The 15040-nt window shown below is 38.0% G+C and overlaps 1 protein-coding gene across 1 annotated transcript; it reads right to left on the minus strand.

The window, feature by feature from the left end:
- Nucleotides 1-7114: 7114 nt before the first annotated feature.
- Nucleotides 7115-10548, minus strand: LOC108665009. Its single transcript, XM_018151720.2, has 7 exons — nt 10322-10548; nt 9981-10018; nt 9554-9633; nt 8921-9088; nt 8439-8549; nt 8026-8194; nt 7115-7429 (listed from the first exon to the last, which is right to left on the minus strand). The coding sequence occupies exons 1-7, from the start codon at nt 10432-10434 to the stop codon at nt 7254-7256; spliced, it is 855 nt and encodes a 284-aa protein (XP_018007209.2). The 5' UTR covers nt 10435-10548; the 3' UTR covers nt 7115-7253.
- Between the last annotated feature and the right edge of the window lie 4492 nt (nt 10549-15040).

Raw genomic sequence — 15040 nt, forward strand, 5'->3', positions numbered from 1 at the left:
ACCTGTTTAAATGAAATACAGGCCATGAGTGGTTCTAATGAACTGACATTAGGATTTACTCTTCTCTCTAGCTACTTTGCATTCTAGAGATAATTATTAACATGCCATTTAAGACATAAAGGTTATGCTTATGGATATCAGAATAGCATAGAATATATCTACTTTTCTAACCACAACAAGAGCTTTTCCACTATATTTGAAGCCACAAGATAAATTATCTTCTATATAATAGGCTCAGGCATAGTGGCAAAGCAGAGAGTTTTTTAGACTCTCCCTCAAGTTTATTTTCCAGTCCTATAAGTAGACCAGGGGTTGGATTATCAAAACTTCATATGTATGCAAAATCGACTTACAAGTGGCGTTGCTATGACAACATAATACTAACGGTAGTATTATAAAAACATTTGCGCAGGAAAAATTTGCGCGGGGAAAAAATTTAGGCTTTTAGCTAAGACTTGCGTATGAAAGTTTTGATAATGCCAAAATTAGGGTGTATTTACGTACGGTACCACAGAACTTTTTTGTCGTAAGTACAAAAAGTTACGAAATTTTGATAATCCGGCCCCAGTAAAGTATCATGGATACCAGCCTAGCAGCATTAGCATAGGGCAAATGCAACATATTCAGACACTGTGGGTAATTCCGACACCCCTCAACGTCTTCCATTATATTAAGCTTGGTCTTAGGTCCACGCATGCGTAGATGGTTGAAATAGTGACATCATACTATTGTGCGCCAGATTTCCACAAAGCACTAGGTCTAGACTCCTGCGTCTCGAAATAATTTTCTCGAAATGAACCGGGACAGACGAAACGAGACGAGAAAATTCCGGGAAAAAAATAACGGGACAGAGAGTAAAATTTGTCCCGGAATAAACGTATGAACCGAGACAAGACTTCTGTCCCGGACTTTAAAACTTGAGCCCCATAATGAGGGAAATGTGACTACCTAATGGCAGCCCTGATGGGGTAATATTGACTTGCTTGAAAATTTAGTTAAAATTACCATATATAAGACTCTGTCGAGTCTGAAACATAAAGAAAAAATATAAATAGGCTGTCAAACATAAAATATGTTATAAATGGTAATTTTATATTAACTTCCAAGCCGGTCCATGTTACCCCATCAGGGCTGACATTAGGTGGTCTAAGTTCCCCCATTTGGGGGTGACGCCCCCATTTGCAAACTATGACACTTTCCCAAAATTTATCATTTGCATATGTAACTAGAATAGTTCTACTATAATGCATCAAAATCTGGAGTTATTTACCCAAAAAATAAAAAAATTGGAGGGGGTACTCTGACAGGCTTTAAATAATAGCTTTTTTTTCATGGGTCACATTTCTAACTTTTTAACCTATTAGATATGCAAATTTTTAAATCTTTCTATTGTGTTATGTAGCCTCAGTATTACACCTTTAATGCCCATTAAGAAATTTTTGTATGTAAAATAGTTTTCGATTTTTGGGGGTTTTTGTTAAAAAAAACGAAAAGTGGTCTAAGTTACCCTGCCGGTCTAAGTTACCCCATTTTACGGTATACTTGTATTTGCTGATTTTAAGTGGTAAATAAATTAATAGATGATTGATTTAAGAGATGGTTTTAGACACATAAAAACTAATTCTGGCACAGGGTGTCAGAATTATGACACACAGCCTGACACAGGGTGTTGGAATTACAAATTACAATTTTGAAGTGCTGTCAGAATTAGTCTCAATATGCCACACATAAACCAATCAGAACTCAAGTTGCCCATACGGTGATCTATTTATAGCCATTTATTTCTTGCTACGTCCTTAAGGTGTTGGAATATTGTGTATTTACCCTACTTAAGAAATTGGCTAAAATCTTGACTAGGGTAAACACGGTATATGCCGACATCGTGGGTAATTCCCCAACACTTTGCGACCTTTTTCTTTTATATTAAGCTTTGTCTTGGTTCCACGTATTCATTGATGGTTGAAATAGTGACGTCATACTATTGCGTGCCATACTATTGCCAAAACACTAGGTCTGGGCCGTCTGGCGGGAAAATGTTGAGATCCAAAGAGAGACAGAGCGTGTCACCCAGTGAGAAGTTGAGAACTACGAAAAAGGTGTCAAAGTTGATAGTTGACCTTGCTCTACCAAATAGTGATAAACTGTTTGTGTAGAAAGAATATTATGGTTCAAGACTTTTAAATAAGTCTGTGAATATATTAAGAATCCTTCAAGTATACTTGTATTTGCTGATTTCAAGTGGTAAATAAATTAATAGATGATTAAGTTAAGAGATGGTTTTAGACACGTAAAAACTAATTCCGACACAGCTTGGAATTAGACACACTGTCACACACACAGCTCGTTTCAAGCTGTGTGGTGTGTGCAAAAATCAAAATTTTCTTAATTAAAAGCCTAATAGCTCTTAATTAAAAGCCTAATTAAGTAGTGTTTAATATTCAATAGTGTTCTAATTCCAAGTTGTGTTGTTTTCCAATACAGCTCACACAGCAATCAGAATTCAAACACAAGAGTACCGGTATTGGCATCACGAATTAGTAGAGTTTGAAGCGTGGCCGGAAATAGTCTCACAAAATACCAAATTTAGTCACACACAGTCACACACTCACACAGCGTTGGAATATATGGATTTGGTAGGTTTGCATTCTAAAGGCTTTTACATAAATATGGCAACATTTTGTGATGTTTCATTGTTGCTGGCGCATAGTGCGGTGTTTTGAGAGTGACGTAGAGCAAACAGAACTCGAGCAGCACATACGGTGATTTTTTTATAGCCATTCATTTTTTGCTACATCCTCAATGTGTCAGAATATATTCCTAAATGAGAAAATAAAAAATGAACTGATTCTAAAAAATGTCTGGTTTGTCACTAAGCATTTGATATACAGGCTACATCTTTTTCCAAATTCCAGTAGCACTAGCAACAAAAGCATTACCTACTGCCTACTGGCCATAGTGGCAAAGCAGAGAGTTTTTTAGACTCTGTCTCAAGTTAATTTTTGAGTCCTATAAGTAGACCAGTAAAGTATCATAGATACCAGCATTATCATACTCAAGAAATTGTTTGAAATCTTGAGTAAATGAGGAAATAAAAATGAGCTGATTCTAAAAAATCTCTGGTTTGTCACTATGCTACTGGCTACTGTAATTTTCAGGGCTGTGAGAATGAGATTCCAATTTCCAGCTGGCCTGCTAGTGCTAGGTACACAACACAAATTATCTCGTTTCTGAAATTCTGATTATCAATAAAATTACACAATGAGGCTGTGAGCCTGTGAGACTTTGAAATTGAGTTTGAATGTATAAAAATTTGTCACTCTGGAGATTGGAGCATACCTAGTGGGCCTGGGCCAGAATGGCAAACCACAGAATTTTTTACCCACTATGCTTTTGCTTTGGTTTTTGGAGCCACAAGATTGTATAGCTAGCCTAATGTATTATCAGTAGAAAAATAGGAATGATTTGATATCTAGGCCTTAATTGTTAAAAAAATGGCAAGATTCCAAGCCAAGTTATCATGAATATTACAGTACACTTTGCTTTAGAACCCTTTTCATCATGACCATGTTTTTATAGGTAACAAAATTTTTAATTAGGTATATTTAATCAGATTCTTAGACCAGGTCCAGGACCAGGAGACTGCCAGACTGGTCACATCGACACGGCGCCGGCGGTCCTGCTAATTCAAGGCATTAACTTAGAATTTACAGTCTATTGTCTTATTTCCTTCTTATATTTAATTGTGATCTTATCCACGTCGCCATTCTTGCTGGAAGCAGGCTCACTCGGCAGTCGGCATAGCAGCCTCCTGCCTCACCTCACCAAAATGCATTGCGCTTCTACTTCGTACTTTCGTAGCTTTCAAACCCGGTGCAATTCCCCTTCATTTTACCTCAAGTTGTCAAAGTTCGCATGTTCATGTCAGGTATGTCTTAAATGTATTTACGCCACTAAAAACATTTACCTAATTATTTTGTATAATACGAGTATAGTATACTAATCGACGTTTAGAAATAAGCCAAGTTTGCCTCTCGCTATTTTTCCCATGAATAGAATAGAAAATGAGCGGGATATAAAATGGACCGAGTGAATGAACAATTTACATTAGACGGTGGCCATTGCACCCAACGAATGTTTTCCATCTCTCCGTTCCAAAGGTTGAATTTACAAACATCTTGCGACATGGTCTTCAGTTACTTTTGATTGATAGGTTAATATTTAGATCATTCTTACCTAAAATTCAGTTTGCGTTTTTTAACGAGGTTGTGAAGTGTGTTACCTTAGAGTGCATTATATTGAATTACTGTTTGATGGATTCATAAGGGTAGTTTGAGGTGTACGATGATTAATACGGTACATCTAGACAACATCACTACAAGCTTTTCTTTATATATATTTTAATCATACGAACATTTGAAAGAGAATATTTTTTGATAATCTCGTAAATTCAAATTTTGATCCCCAATGAGCCTTGGGGGGGCGAGAGTTTAAGGCCAACAAAATTGAAGCGGAGATAAGTTGAGGCTCGAAACCCACCACAATACGTGAAAATTCTGGACGAAATTGGCAAGGTGGCTGAGTGGTGCACTAAACCGGTAGAAGTCTAGTAGCTACTTAAAACTATCGTCAGTTTGGAAAAGATCCGATTGAAGGATCTGTTTCTAGATCTCCTGCGGACAAGTCACGAAAAGTACAAGAATCGGCGACAGGCCACATCAGGCCTACTCTTCATCGCCGACATCACTGCTATGTTATGTTAAGTAAACGATTTCTGCAATTATTAGGCCATGTGATCGTGTCGCCAATTCCTAACCGCACGGCAACCTCTCCGGTCTCTACCAGTACTCTCACAGGAAGCTGGGATCGAACCCGCAACCCACTGCTCGAGTTTGGTACTCTAAACTGTAACCAATAGGCCACTAAAATTAGCTACAGACTAACGATGTTTAATAAAAGTTTACATCATTATGCTACATCATCATATTATTTGATGAATTATCTCTTGTAGTAACCAAATCAGTCGAAAATTTGACACTGCATATACAAATTAAAATTTAATTTCGCACCATTGCCTGCTGGAAAAGATTAGTACAACAACATTAAAGGTCGACGTGCTTGATCTGATATTTTTTTACAAGGTGCCTGTGTATAGATGGGGCGACTTAGAGATGCCGTGCATTACGGCAGATGCAGATGTTTAATACATAATGGAAGCCATATGCTAATCTGCTCGTGGATGCCGTGTAGTGTGTTTCATATGTGTTCCGAAAGGTTTAATAAATGTTCTCTTCGACATGAAGCGGTTTGGCGTCACTGAGATGTGTGCACGAACAAGTGTTGGCAAGAAAAAAAACATGTCCAGAGAAACGTTGATTCGGTGAATAGAAATTAGTAATTCAGGGCCCAGAGTGAACACGCTTTCTAGTGTTGGAAAATGAATGAACCGATGCACTTATAGCCGATCTTTCAAGGTCCAGGTAACACGTACCACGAAATAGTTCTGCGGCACCACCAAAGTCTATGCTGAAGCATCGCCCTCGAAGGCTATCAAGCGCCACCCATCAGCGACACCGAGAAATGAACTGAGCTTCCCAAAAGATCAGAGTTACGTCATCAAGTTAGCACTTACGCCACTCGTAAGTCGATATTGCGTACTTACGAAGTTTTGATAATACGGCCCCAGAGCCGTGCCTAGCAACTTCCATCTCGATGTAACTGCTACTGAGCTACAATGGCCAGCATTCGTCATGTCTAGCCAGCTCTTGCGTGCTATTTTATCAAGATTTTCGCCGCTTGTACATTTATAAACGTGAGAAGGATTCTCACTGGTAAGTTGCTATTATATATACTGATGCGTGTTCTTTTTTTATTTTTATAGTTGAACTGATTATACTTCAATCCGGTCACCGCATAGCCAGAAGACCTCGTCTGTAAACATCAGTGACATGTTTTTAAACATGTTTGTAAACATCAGTGACATGTAGATTCTTGATGATAATTTTATAACGAAATGTGCTTATGTTCATCGCGTGATGCCATATAGCATGGGTGTCGTCTCAAAGCATGACACGGCTTCGATGAAACGCTGTATAATTGAGCATTGTGTCTGGTCAGTCGGACATTTACACAATCGGACAAAAATAGTACACAAAAAAATAGTCACAAAATATTCGGACAGTCGGACATTTATTTCACACAGTTCGGTTTACAGCGATTCCTTATATATAATTCATAAGTTTTCAGTCATTCACTGAATTTTTACGGAGATACATTTGATTTCTTGGTCAGAGAACGGGAAATCCAGGACATATTCGAAAAAAAACATGTTTTAAAATGTGCAAAATATTGCAATATAAATAAATCTTGGGCAAAACAAACTACCCGACAGCACATTGTTCAAATAAGACATGCGATTTTAAATATTTTTACTTTTAAAGTATGAAGAACAAAACAGATCTATTTAAATAGATTATCATCGATGTATATAGTTTCAGAAACGGAATTTTATTTTTATAAATTGGATGGATCAATTCATTTCATAGTTAGATTATTATATTTATTCACTTCATGGTTCCATCTACAAAATAACTGTTCCATACCATTACATGGTTCTATCTACAAGTATATAAATACTTTATTTACTTTAGGTATTTTGTAGTATGATTAAAGATAAAAGAGCAACAGAATTCAGTAAGAAAATCTGACAATTTAATATTTTCTTTAAATTTACAGATGATGCCGCACTCGAGATAGAGGAGAAAGGTTGTAATTTCATCTCTCATGCTGGTCAAAAGAAGATGATGCCAAATATTTTTGCGGTTAAAATCAAGTCTTATTCATCGCGTAGCCAATCAGAATAAGGCGACAATAATGACCTAATCGGCGACGGGCCACATCAGGTCTACACTGCAGCGCCGAGATCACTATGTTATGTTATGTTATGACATGTTATGACATGTTATGACATGTTATGACATGTTATGACATGTTATGACATGTTATGACATGTTATGACATGTTATGACATGTTATGTTATGTTATGTTATGTTATGTTATGTTATGTTATGTTATGTTATGTTATGTTATGTTATGTTATGTTATGTTATGTTATGTTATATGCAAAAACATAAATATATTTTCTACGGTGTTTTTTCCATCAGTCTTGAACTAAATAAAATGGAGCTAAGGTAAAATGTTAAGGGGAATTTATCTGTATAGATTCTTTCGATGCATACAAGAATAAACCAAAATGTTACCTAAAATTTTCGTTACACCAAAGAATTTCATAGCAATTAGAAACGGTTTTATTCTCAAATTTATAAGCATTTGGTGGTATCAAGTTTGGTTGACTGTAGGTCTGCGAGAAATTCAGGCTGCGCAACTGGCGAATTTGACTCCAAATCTTGTTTCTAAAAGCCACTGATCGTCCTGCGCAAGGGTAAAAAAATACAATTGAATCATTTTGAAACAACGAAATAACCACTTGAGCTTCTTTGTTGTGTTCCTGGCCATTATTTAAGCGATTACACATTAAAATATAACAAGACCATTACCCTTCGGAGTGCGCAAATCGATCTGACCTCTGAATAAATAAATCGACCTCGGATACTTTTATCTTCTTGCTGATCAGGCACTCGAATAATTCAGATATCAACTTCTCAGGGGTTTATACCTTACATAACTATGCACGAAATGAATTTCTTTAAATTTAAGCATTGGATATGAACTTTCAAATGATATTTCACATAGTGCAAATTTCTTACACGCACTTGTTTTTCTATAATGGCGATCTCTCACCGGAGTCAAAGTTCCAGGTAGATACGTATTTTATGCATCGTTATTATCCATTTCTCATTTTATTACATATATATTGAACCTTGACCAAGATCAGGCTGTGAGGTGCTTCTAACAGTACAAATCTTTAAACAAAATTTAAAAAATGTATCTTCTAACCCATGTTACTTCCGAGCTCCACGGGTTACACCACTAAATTTTTGTTTTGGCGTGCAAACTCCACCTCTTACCTGGGTGAATTTCCATGCCGATTTGCTTGATATTGGCAAGCAATTCGACGTCCTCGTCCAAGACGTTTTCGAAAAAATCCAACTCGAAGCCTTCGATGTCGATCTTGAGGTAGTCAATTATGCTATCCTCTTTCCTGATCTTTTTTAAGATATCCCGATAAGTTAGGACCTGCACGAGAATATTTATTAAAAAGTATTTCATCCAGAAAAAAAAACGTTCAGAAAAGACTAGCGCCATTGCCAAGGAACTCGTGGACCTTTCCAAGCATAAAGTGCTGTCTTTAGAATATTTTCATAGAGGGAACCATTGCAGATAAGTTAATGGTGCCCCTGCAAATTGGGAACAAAATAATAACTTCGCTTAAAAATAAAAACTTCACCGAGTTGCTGGAATTTTATTTTATACTAATTACTGGAATTTTATTTTTGATCCCGGTAATGCCGCCCAAGCCCCAGGGTTGGAAGTGTATGTCGCGCCCTCTGGTGTGCGCCGGCTGCTGCATGGTGGGGTCAAATGCGAAAACCTGCCGCAAGTGTAATTAAATATCTTAATCTAGATTCTAGAAGGTTAAAACTTTAGAAAATACTCGAAAATTTCATATTTCGGTGTCTCAATACTTTACTCGATGAAATTTTTGCACCCCATTTGGATTCTAATCACAATAGGTGTCCTTAATGATACAAAAACTGCTGTGCATATGGAACGCTGCGTTGGGATTCTTAAAATAATGGTTATATACAGCTCGGTATATTGATCAGTCCCAAAATTTCAATTGGAGCTACAATTTAGTTTTAGATTTTTATATTTTAGAGATTTTATACATAGTTGTGTTGTGTATCGCCACTCTTATACTACCCTCTAGGAATCAATGCCTACGGACATGAATGTTTTCACCTTGCAGCCGTATTCCTCCATAGCGTCGTCAAAACTCCACTCGTTATTGATGCCAAACGAGAGGACCGTGCAGGCGCCGGGGGTGGGGGCAATATTTTCGTCCAAGCATACTGCCTTATTGCCGTCTATCATATTTGTATTGCGGTATAATTGACCGCCGAAGATTTTCTTTGGACGGAAATTAAGCATTATAACCATAGCATATAACATAGATTCATTTGTTTATGTGAAATGAATGTAATATTCTGCCCAGTTCGCCAAACTTTTTTGATTCGTCAAATTTTTTTGATCACAGTTTCAAAATGTCATCAAATTTGCTTAACATCCTCAAGAAATTTTTTGGGATATGATCGATAACATATTCAATTTCTAAATCGATACGTTTTAAACTTTATTCCGTCTTGACTTTTAATTAGCATTCTGCTTCTTATGATTTTTTCACTTTTTAGCGCATTTTCTCATTTATGGAAAAGAATGCGCTATTGTGCTCGCCATGTCCGTCCGTCTGTCCGTGACTTCACGTTTTCGTCGACGAGAAAATGCGCTCTCTGTCACTCACTGCAGTGAGTACTGAGTTATATTTTTTCATATTTAGCTTTAAGATTTCAAGATGGAGTGGATTGTGATACTCACAAGATTGGTACAACCCGCCGCCCCTTCAATGTACTCGAAAAAGTTGTGCCAGCTCATAATTAGTTCACGGTTCGAATTTCCTGTGACAATAAGTAATTTCTAATTATCAATTGAATTAGCAAAGCTAATCGGCCGAATAAGAACGTGCTTGATCAGCCCTCTATAACATAGACATGTATATTTAAAAGAAGGCATTTCCCTTTAATTGCGCACTAAAGTTAATTAAATTCACAAAAATTAACTAAGGTAAGATTTTAGTTCATAATGATGATTATTTAAGAGTTGCTAAACGCATCTGCTAATGAATAACTAAGTAAATTATAAAACATTACAATTAGCCCTGAATAAAATAATTATTTAATTTATTAATGAAATTAATTGCATCAAGAGACTATCGCACTTTTAATCAATGGTAGTTAAAACTCACCAAAAAATTGACGCGCAAGCTCAAAGTGAAGTCCAGATCTGAAGACCAGAGATTATTAACGATGACAATTTGATAGAAAAAACGCTGGTAAAATATTATTTAAAGCTTAATCTTTACATTGGTGAAAATGTATTCAACACTCAAACAAAATTATTTGCTTCGAAGTTGTATTCACGTATTTACCAATTAGCACAAAAAAAGGTCAGTGACAAAATTGTTTTGTATTGCCGCAAGACTGTGAGTGGTGAACTACGTACTGGAAATACATTGTTCACTACAATATATTAATTCTATCTGTATACTGATTGAAAATATTGCTATGCAGTAGATAGAAAACTCACTTGCCAATCACAAATACGAAGATTATGGTGAAGATATTTAATGCAACCAACAAGACCAATAAGGCGCTCAGCCGACGCACCTTGCTGTTGAGTACCTCGCTATTGATACTCATACTCACAAGTGTACTCTTAGTCACACGTGTACATAAATTACTGTGTGGTTTGGCCTACACCAAGCGCATGCAGCTTGTTCTTCTAGTAACTTGGTCAACACCAAGCGCATGCAGCTTGTTATCTTCAACGCCGACACTTCTATTCTATTCTATTCTAACTGTCAGCACCTCTGCCGTGAAATGTCCGCGGAATACATCGAATATGCTGGCGGTAACGATTCAAGCGTTGAGAAGGCAGGGAGAGGAAAGGGCTGAAGGGTGAGGAAGGATTAAGAATATCGAAAGATCCTTCAGCGAATGAATCTTCAGAGCTAATACCGGAACAACTAATTGAATTATTTACCTATTATATTTCTCTAAAATTATTAGGTTACATGATATATCACAGCAAATCCACGTCATAAGTACCTGTGAAACTAGTTCCATCCATATTTTGTGTATTCAGTTGATTGACGTATAATTTCGATGACAATAAATAATCTGCTAGTATGTATCAAAATAAATCTACAAAACAATAGAAAGACCATATTAAAGCGCAACGCGAACGAACAAGACTGAACGTATTGCAAAGCAGCCCTGCTTTTCGATTTCGTGTAACGGCCCGGCTGCCTGGCAGTCTTCACTCTTCAATCGCGAGGCTGTTCCACATGTCGGCGATTTGAAGCGAGAAGAAGTGTTGTCGCATGGATGTGTTACAACGTAGTTTTTTTTAGTTTACAGCCGTGGCCCCTGGTGTTGGTTCTTGTTTCAAATTCTACTAATCCTTCTGGGACCTTGTATAAGCCATGAGTATAAAGGTGCTTCAATGAGGTCCCCCACGCAGACGTCGATAACTGAGGCTTGGAAGCTTCATATTCTTTAATCTTTCTTCATAGGACTTGCCCCTCAAGCTTGGAATTATCCTTGTCTTTGAACATTCTCCATTAAATTTCTGTCCTTTTCCAGTCTCAGTGACCACACAACGTTTCCAAACTCTAGACTCGGGCGTACGACGGCAACAAACAACTGCTTCATCGTTTCTGCACCTAGGAACTCGTATGAGCGTCTGATTAGTCCAAGAAGTTTGTTGGATGTGTTAGCTTGCGTTTCAACATGCTTAGAAAATTTCAGCTCCTTGTCGACATAAACTCCGAGATCTTTTTCCACACTAGACTTATCAATCATTACTCTCTCGTTACAACCATGTCTTCTCATAATGTAATCTTGCTGTTCATTGTTCTTCCCGAGGTGAAGTACTTTACACTTGTCTGGATTAAAACGTAGCTACCACGTATCAGCCCAGTTGACCAAACTGTCAACATCATCTTTGCAATTCCGCTTTATTTGACGCATCCTTCACTGTATTATAAACTCTTGTTTCGTCGGCATACATGGAGCACATGATTGCCACTACTTCTGGCAGATCGTTTATAAAAGCAACGAACAAAATAAGCTCAAGAACGCTTCCTTGTGTCACGCCACGGCGCACTGATGCCCACCCAGTCTGACACGGTTCCGTTAATACTGACACGTTGTCGTCTACCTACTAGAAAATCTCTGATCCATCGGAGTACGTTTCCCTCTATTCCCAGATACTTCACTTTACGCAACAGCCGCTCATGCGGAACACCGTTAAATGCTTTGGCAAAATCAAGGTATACTGCATCCACTGGCTCCCTTTTGTCCAGCAGGCGAATCCAAGCATTCAACGTAGACAAGACTCACAAGTGGCTAGTGGTGCAGGATCTACCGGCAATAAAGCCATGTTGACAGTATGATAGGAGATGCTGAACAGTCAAGTGATCGATAATCCTATTCCTGAGCTGTGGTAGTGCAGTGGTGAGAGACCCTATCTCTGGCACCCAGCTCCAGGGTTCGAGTCCCACTGAGGACAGCCAGGACAAGTGCTTCCGGGAAGCTCAGCTCATGGTCAACTCAGCCATTCGTCCAACTCTGGTTGATAAATGAGTACCTGGCTTGTCCAGGGTGTTGTGTAATGCAAAAATGGTTCTAGTGGGTCAGCGTGACAGTGATTGTCGTGGAACTACCAGCGGCATTAAGAGTGCTTTGAAAAACTGACCTATCACCTCCTCTCTTACCGAGTTGCCACTACCAGGATGAATACTCCTTAGAGCTAAACTTCGAATAGTTGATACAAATGAGATATTCGTAACGTTCACAAGTGACCGTCTGAACTTCGCTCAGAGAGATCTCTTTGCAGTACTTGCAAACTTTCGTCTCTAGCTGGGCTGATGTGGTTTCACTTTTTTTTGCTAGACGCCGTTGAGGGCTTTTCGACTACCTCTTTTATTTTCTGTCCAGCCATAATAAAATGCATGGAATAGAGCTCTTGAACGGAGAAAAGGACGAGTATAAACTTCAAAACTGAGTTGAATTGAGTATAGTAAAGTTCCTTAAAAAATTTCGACACTGGCGGAACAATTGAGGTAACAGCTGTAGCTGGCGAAGGAAAGACAGGGGTGGGCTGGAGTAATCAAGGGCTCGACGCAACAGGCGGGTAGAGAAGGGGAGGGATGGGGTAAAGGTAGACGGCGGGGCAGAACAAAGGTGACAGAGCCGGCTCGAGAAATTTAGGCCCAACCGAAAGCCAAGCGAAAGCGTACAGCACTGTGCCCTCTTACAAGCTTACCCTCGTTACGTTAACCGCCCGTTCCCTCGTGAACCGCCCGTTCGGAAAAACCCCAAACTTTCACTTTAAGTATCTAGTATAAACATAACTAGCATTATTTTGGTTACCTAGATATATGCGCTCACCTTAATCGTTACCTTGCAGGAACCTAGGCGAGACAGGTCACCTGGTATAGATCGACCGACTTACCAGATCACTTCGCCTCCCCCTGCCCAAATTACTAGTAAGAGAGTAAAGGAATATTGCTGATATTAACGATGCTTCCCCCTCAGACGCAGATCCGAGACGATGTCTGGAACCGTCTCCCTATTTTAATTAATACACAAGTATTGTAGAACAGCACGCCTTCATCATTACTCTATAACGTAAGCTAGTTTCTAGTAACGTAGCTAGTTGCTTGTAACTCTTTGAATTTAAGCAACGATCAATTATGAATAATCTTCTTGCAACATTTCAAGAAAGATTGATATTTTAGCAGCCACTATACAGTGGTTCCGATAGAAATCTGCATATGCTGATAGCGCTATTTCACAAGTTCCTTGATCAGAATATTTCGATCTGTTCTCTATGTCACCTAATTATTATTACAGGCTAAAGACCTTTTCGCAGGCCTGTACCTAATTACAACCCTAATGTGCAGTTTCTTACGTAACCCAAGAATCTGAAACAAACGGGAGAAAATCATCGTCGATCTTATTTCTCCCGTTGAGCCTCCACATCCGTGTTAGTTAGATTCTCAAGTACGAGTATTATGACGCTTATCATTTACAATCTATATGAGATGCTCTTATCCTGTAGCTGGTGGTTGTAAAAACCACGATTAAGCTTGTACATGTATTTTCAAAATAATAGAGGGGTTACATTATTGTACCACATCATGTATCGTTCTCATATATAGTTATAATAGTTTTGCAATAGTTGTCTTAATTTATATTGAGTTGTCGACTGCTGAAACTCCGTGTGTACGGCCTTACGTATTACTCAAAAATGTTAAGTAGTTTGAATGTTTATATGCACTTTAGGTTCTAATAAACGGCCCAAACATGTAAATATCTTTATTTCTGTCAAAATTTGTTATACTTGTTCTTACTTCATATCTCAAAATGACTGCATTAATAGTCGCTTTATAATTGTGTCGGCGTACGTTGTAATATAATATAATTCCCCATGTCCACAATTATTATATATAGTAAGAGAGCCAAATAAATTGTGGAGGGAGTGTGGATTTATTTATTTATTTATTTTTGCTCGGAATTCACGTACGTTCGGCCACCTCTGGCCGGCGGGGATTCTGCGCAGCGGTCCCGCCAATCGCGGCAACCACCTTCGCGAAAGCTGGCAGTGCCTGCCGGCCTGGGAGTTTTGGGTATGCCGATGAAAGAACATATTATATTAAAGATTTGTAAAATTAATTTGAAATTATTGTAAGAAAACAGGGTTTCAGCACCTAAAGTTCAATTTAGTTTACTTCTTTCGACCAGAAAGAATTCTCAGAATAGAAAAATTTGCCGCGCTACTTCAACCGAATTTCCCGTTCAACAATGAAACCTGACAAACCAAATTACAGAAATCACAGTGACGCTTACAAAGAACATTTGTGACGAATAGAACATGTGCTCTTTTAGAACATAGACTATCTTACAAAAGTGCACCCTGTCTATTCTATGCAACATAGTTCTATTAGACATGTCTATATCATTCACTATATATTTCAATAGATAGTCAACAGACTCTGTGCGACACTATCTGCTTTTTGAATATTCTTAGTCCGATATCTGGAATGACAAAACAACTACAGCTATGAAATCGAAAAACGACCGAATATATAATGCTGCTGTTCATCACACATGATGAATCAAACCTCAATATGAACAATTGTTCAATACGTACACGAGTACGTCAATATGAAGAAGTAAAAACTAAATTTTACCCACATAATCCGGCTGCTAAAAAATTGACACGTCACTGTAAATTAGG

This window comes from Hyalella azteca, unplaced genomic scaffold (genome assembly GCF_000764305.2).
Source record: "Hyalella azteca isolate HAZT.00-mixed unplaced genomic scaffold, Hazt_2.0.2 contig13225, whole genome shotgun sequence".
Lineage (NCBI taxonomy): Eukaryota > Metazoa > Arthropoda > Malacostraca > Amphipoda > Hyalellidae > Hyalella > Hyalella azteca.

What these genes read in the sequence shown, in the direction of transcription:
- LOC108665009 (XM_018151720.2), bottom strand. Translation starts at nt 10,434, where the DNA reads ATGAGTATCAATAGCGAGGTACTCAACAGCAAGGTGCGTCGGCTGAGC. An exon ending in GGATCAAAAATAAAATTCCA is followed by an intron (nt 8,195 to 8,438) that starts GTAATTAGTATA and finishes ATTCTCGTGCAG; the next exon opens with GTCCTAACTTATCGGGATAT. An exon ending in CGGCATGGAAATTCACCCAG is followed by an intron (nt 7,430 to 8,025) that starts GTAAGAGGTGGA and finishes ACCCTTGCGCAG; the next exon opens with GACGATCAGTGGCTTTTAGA.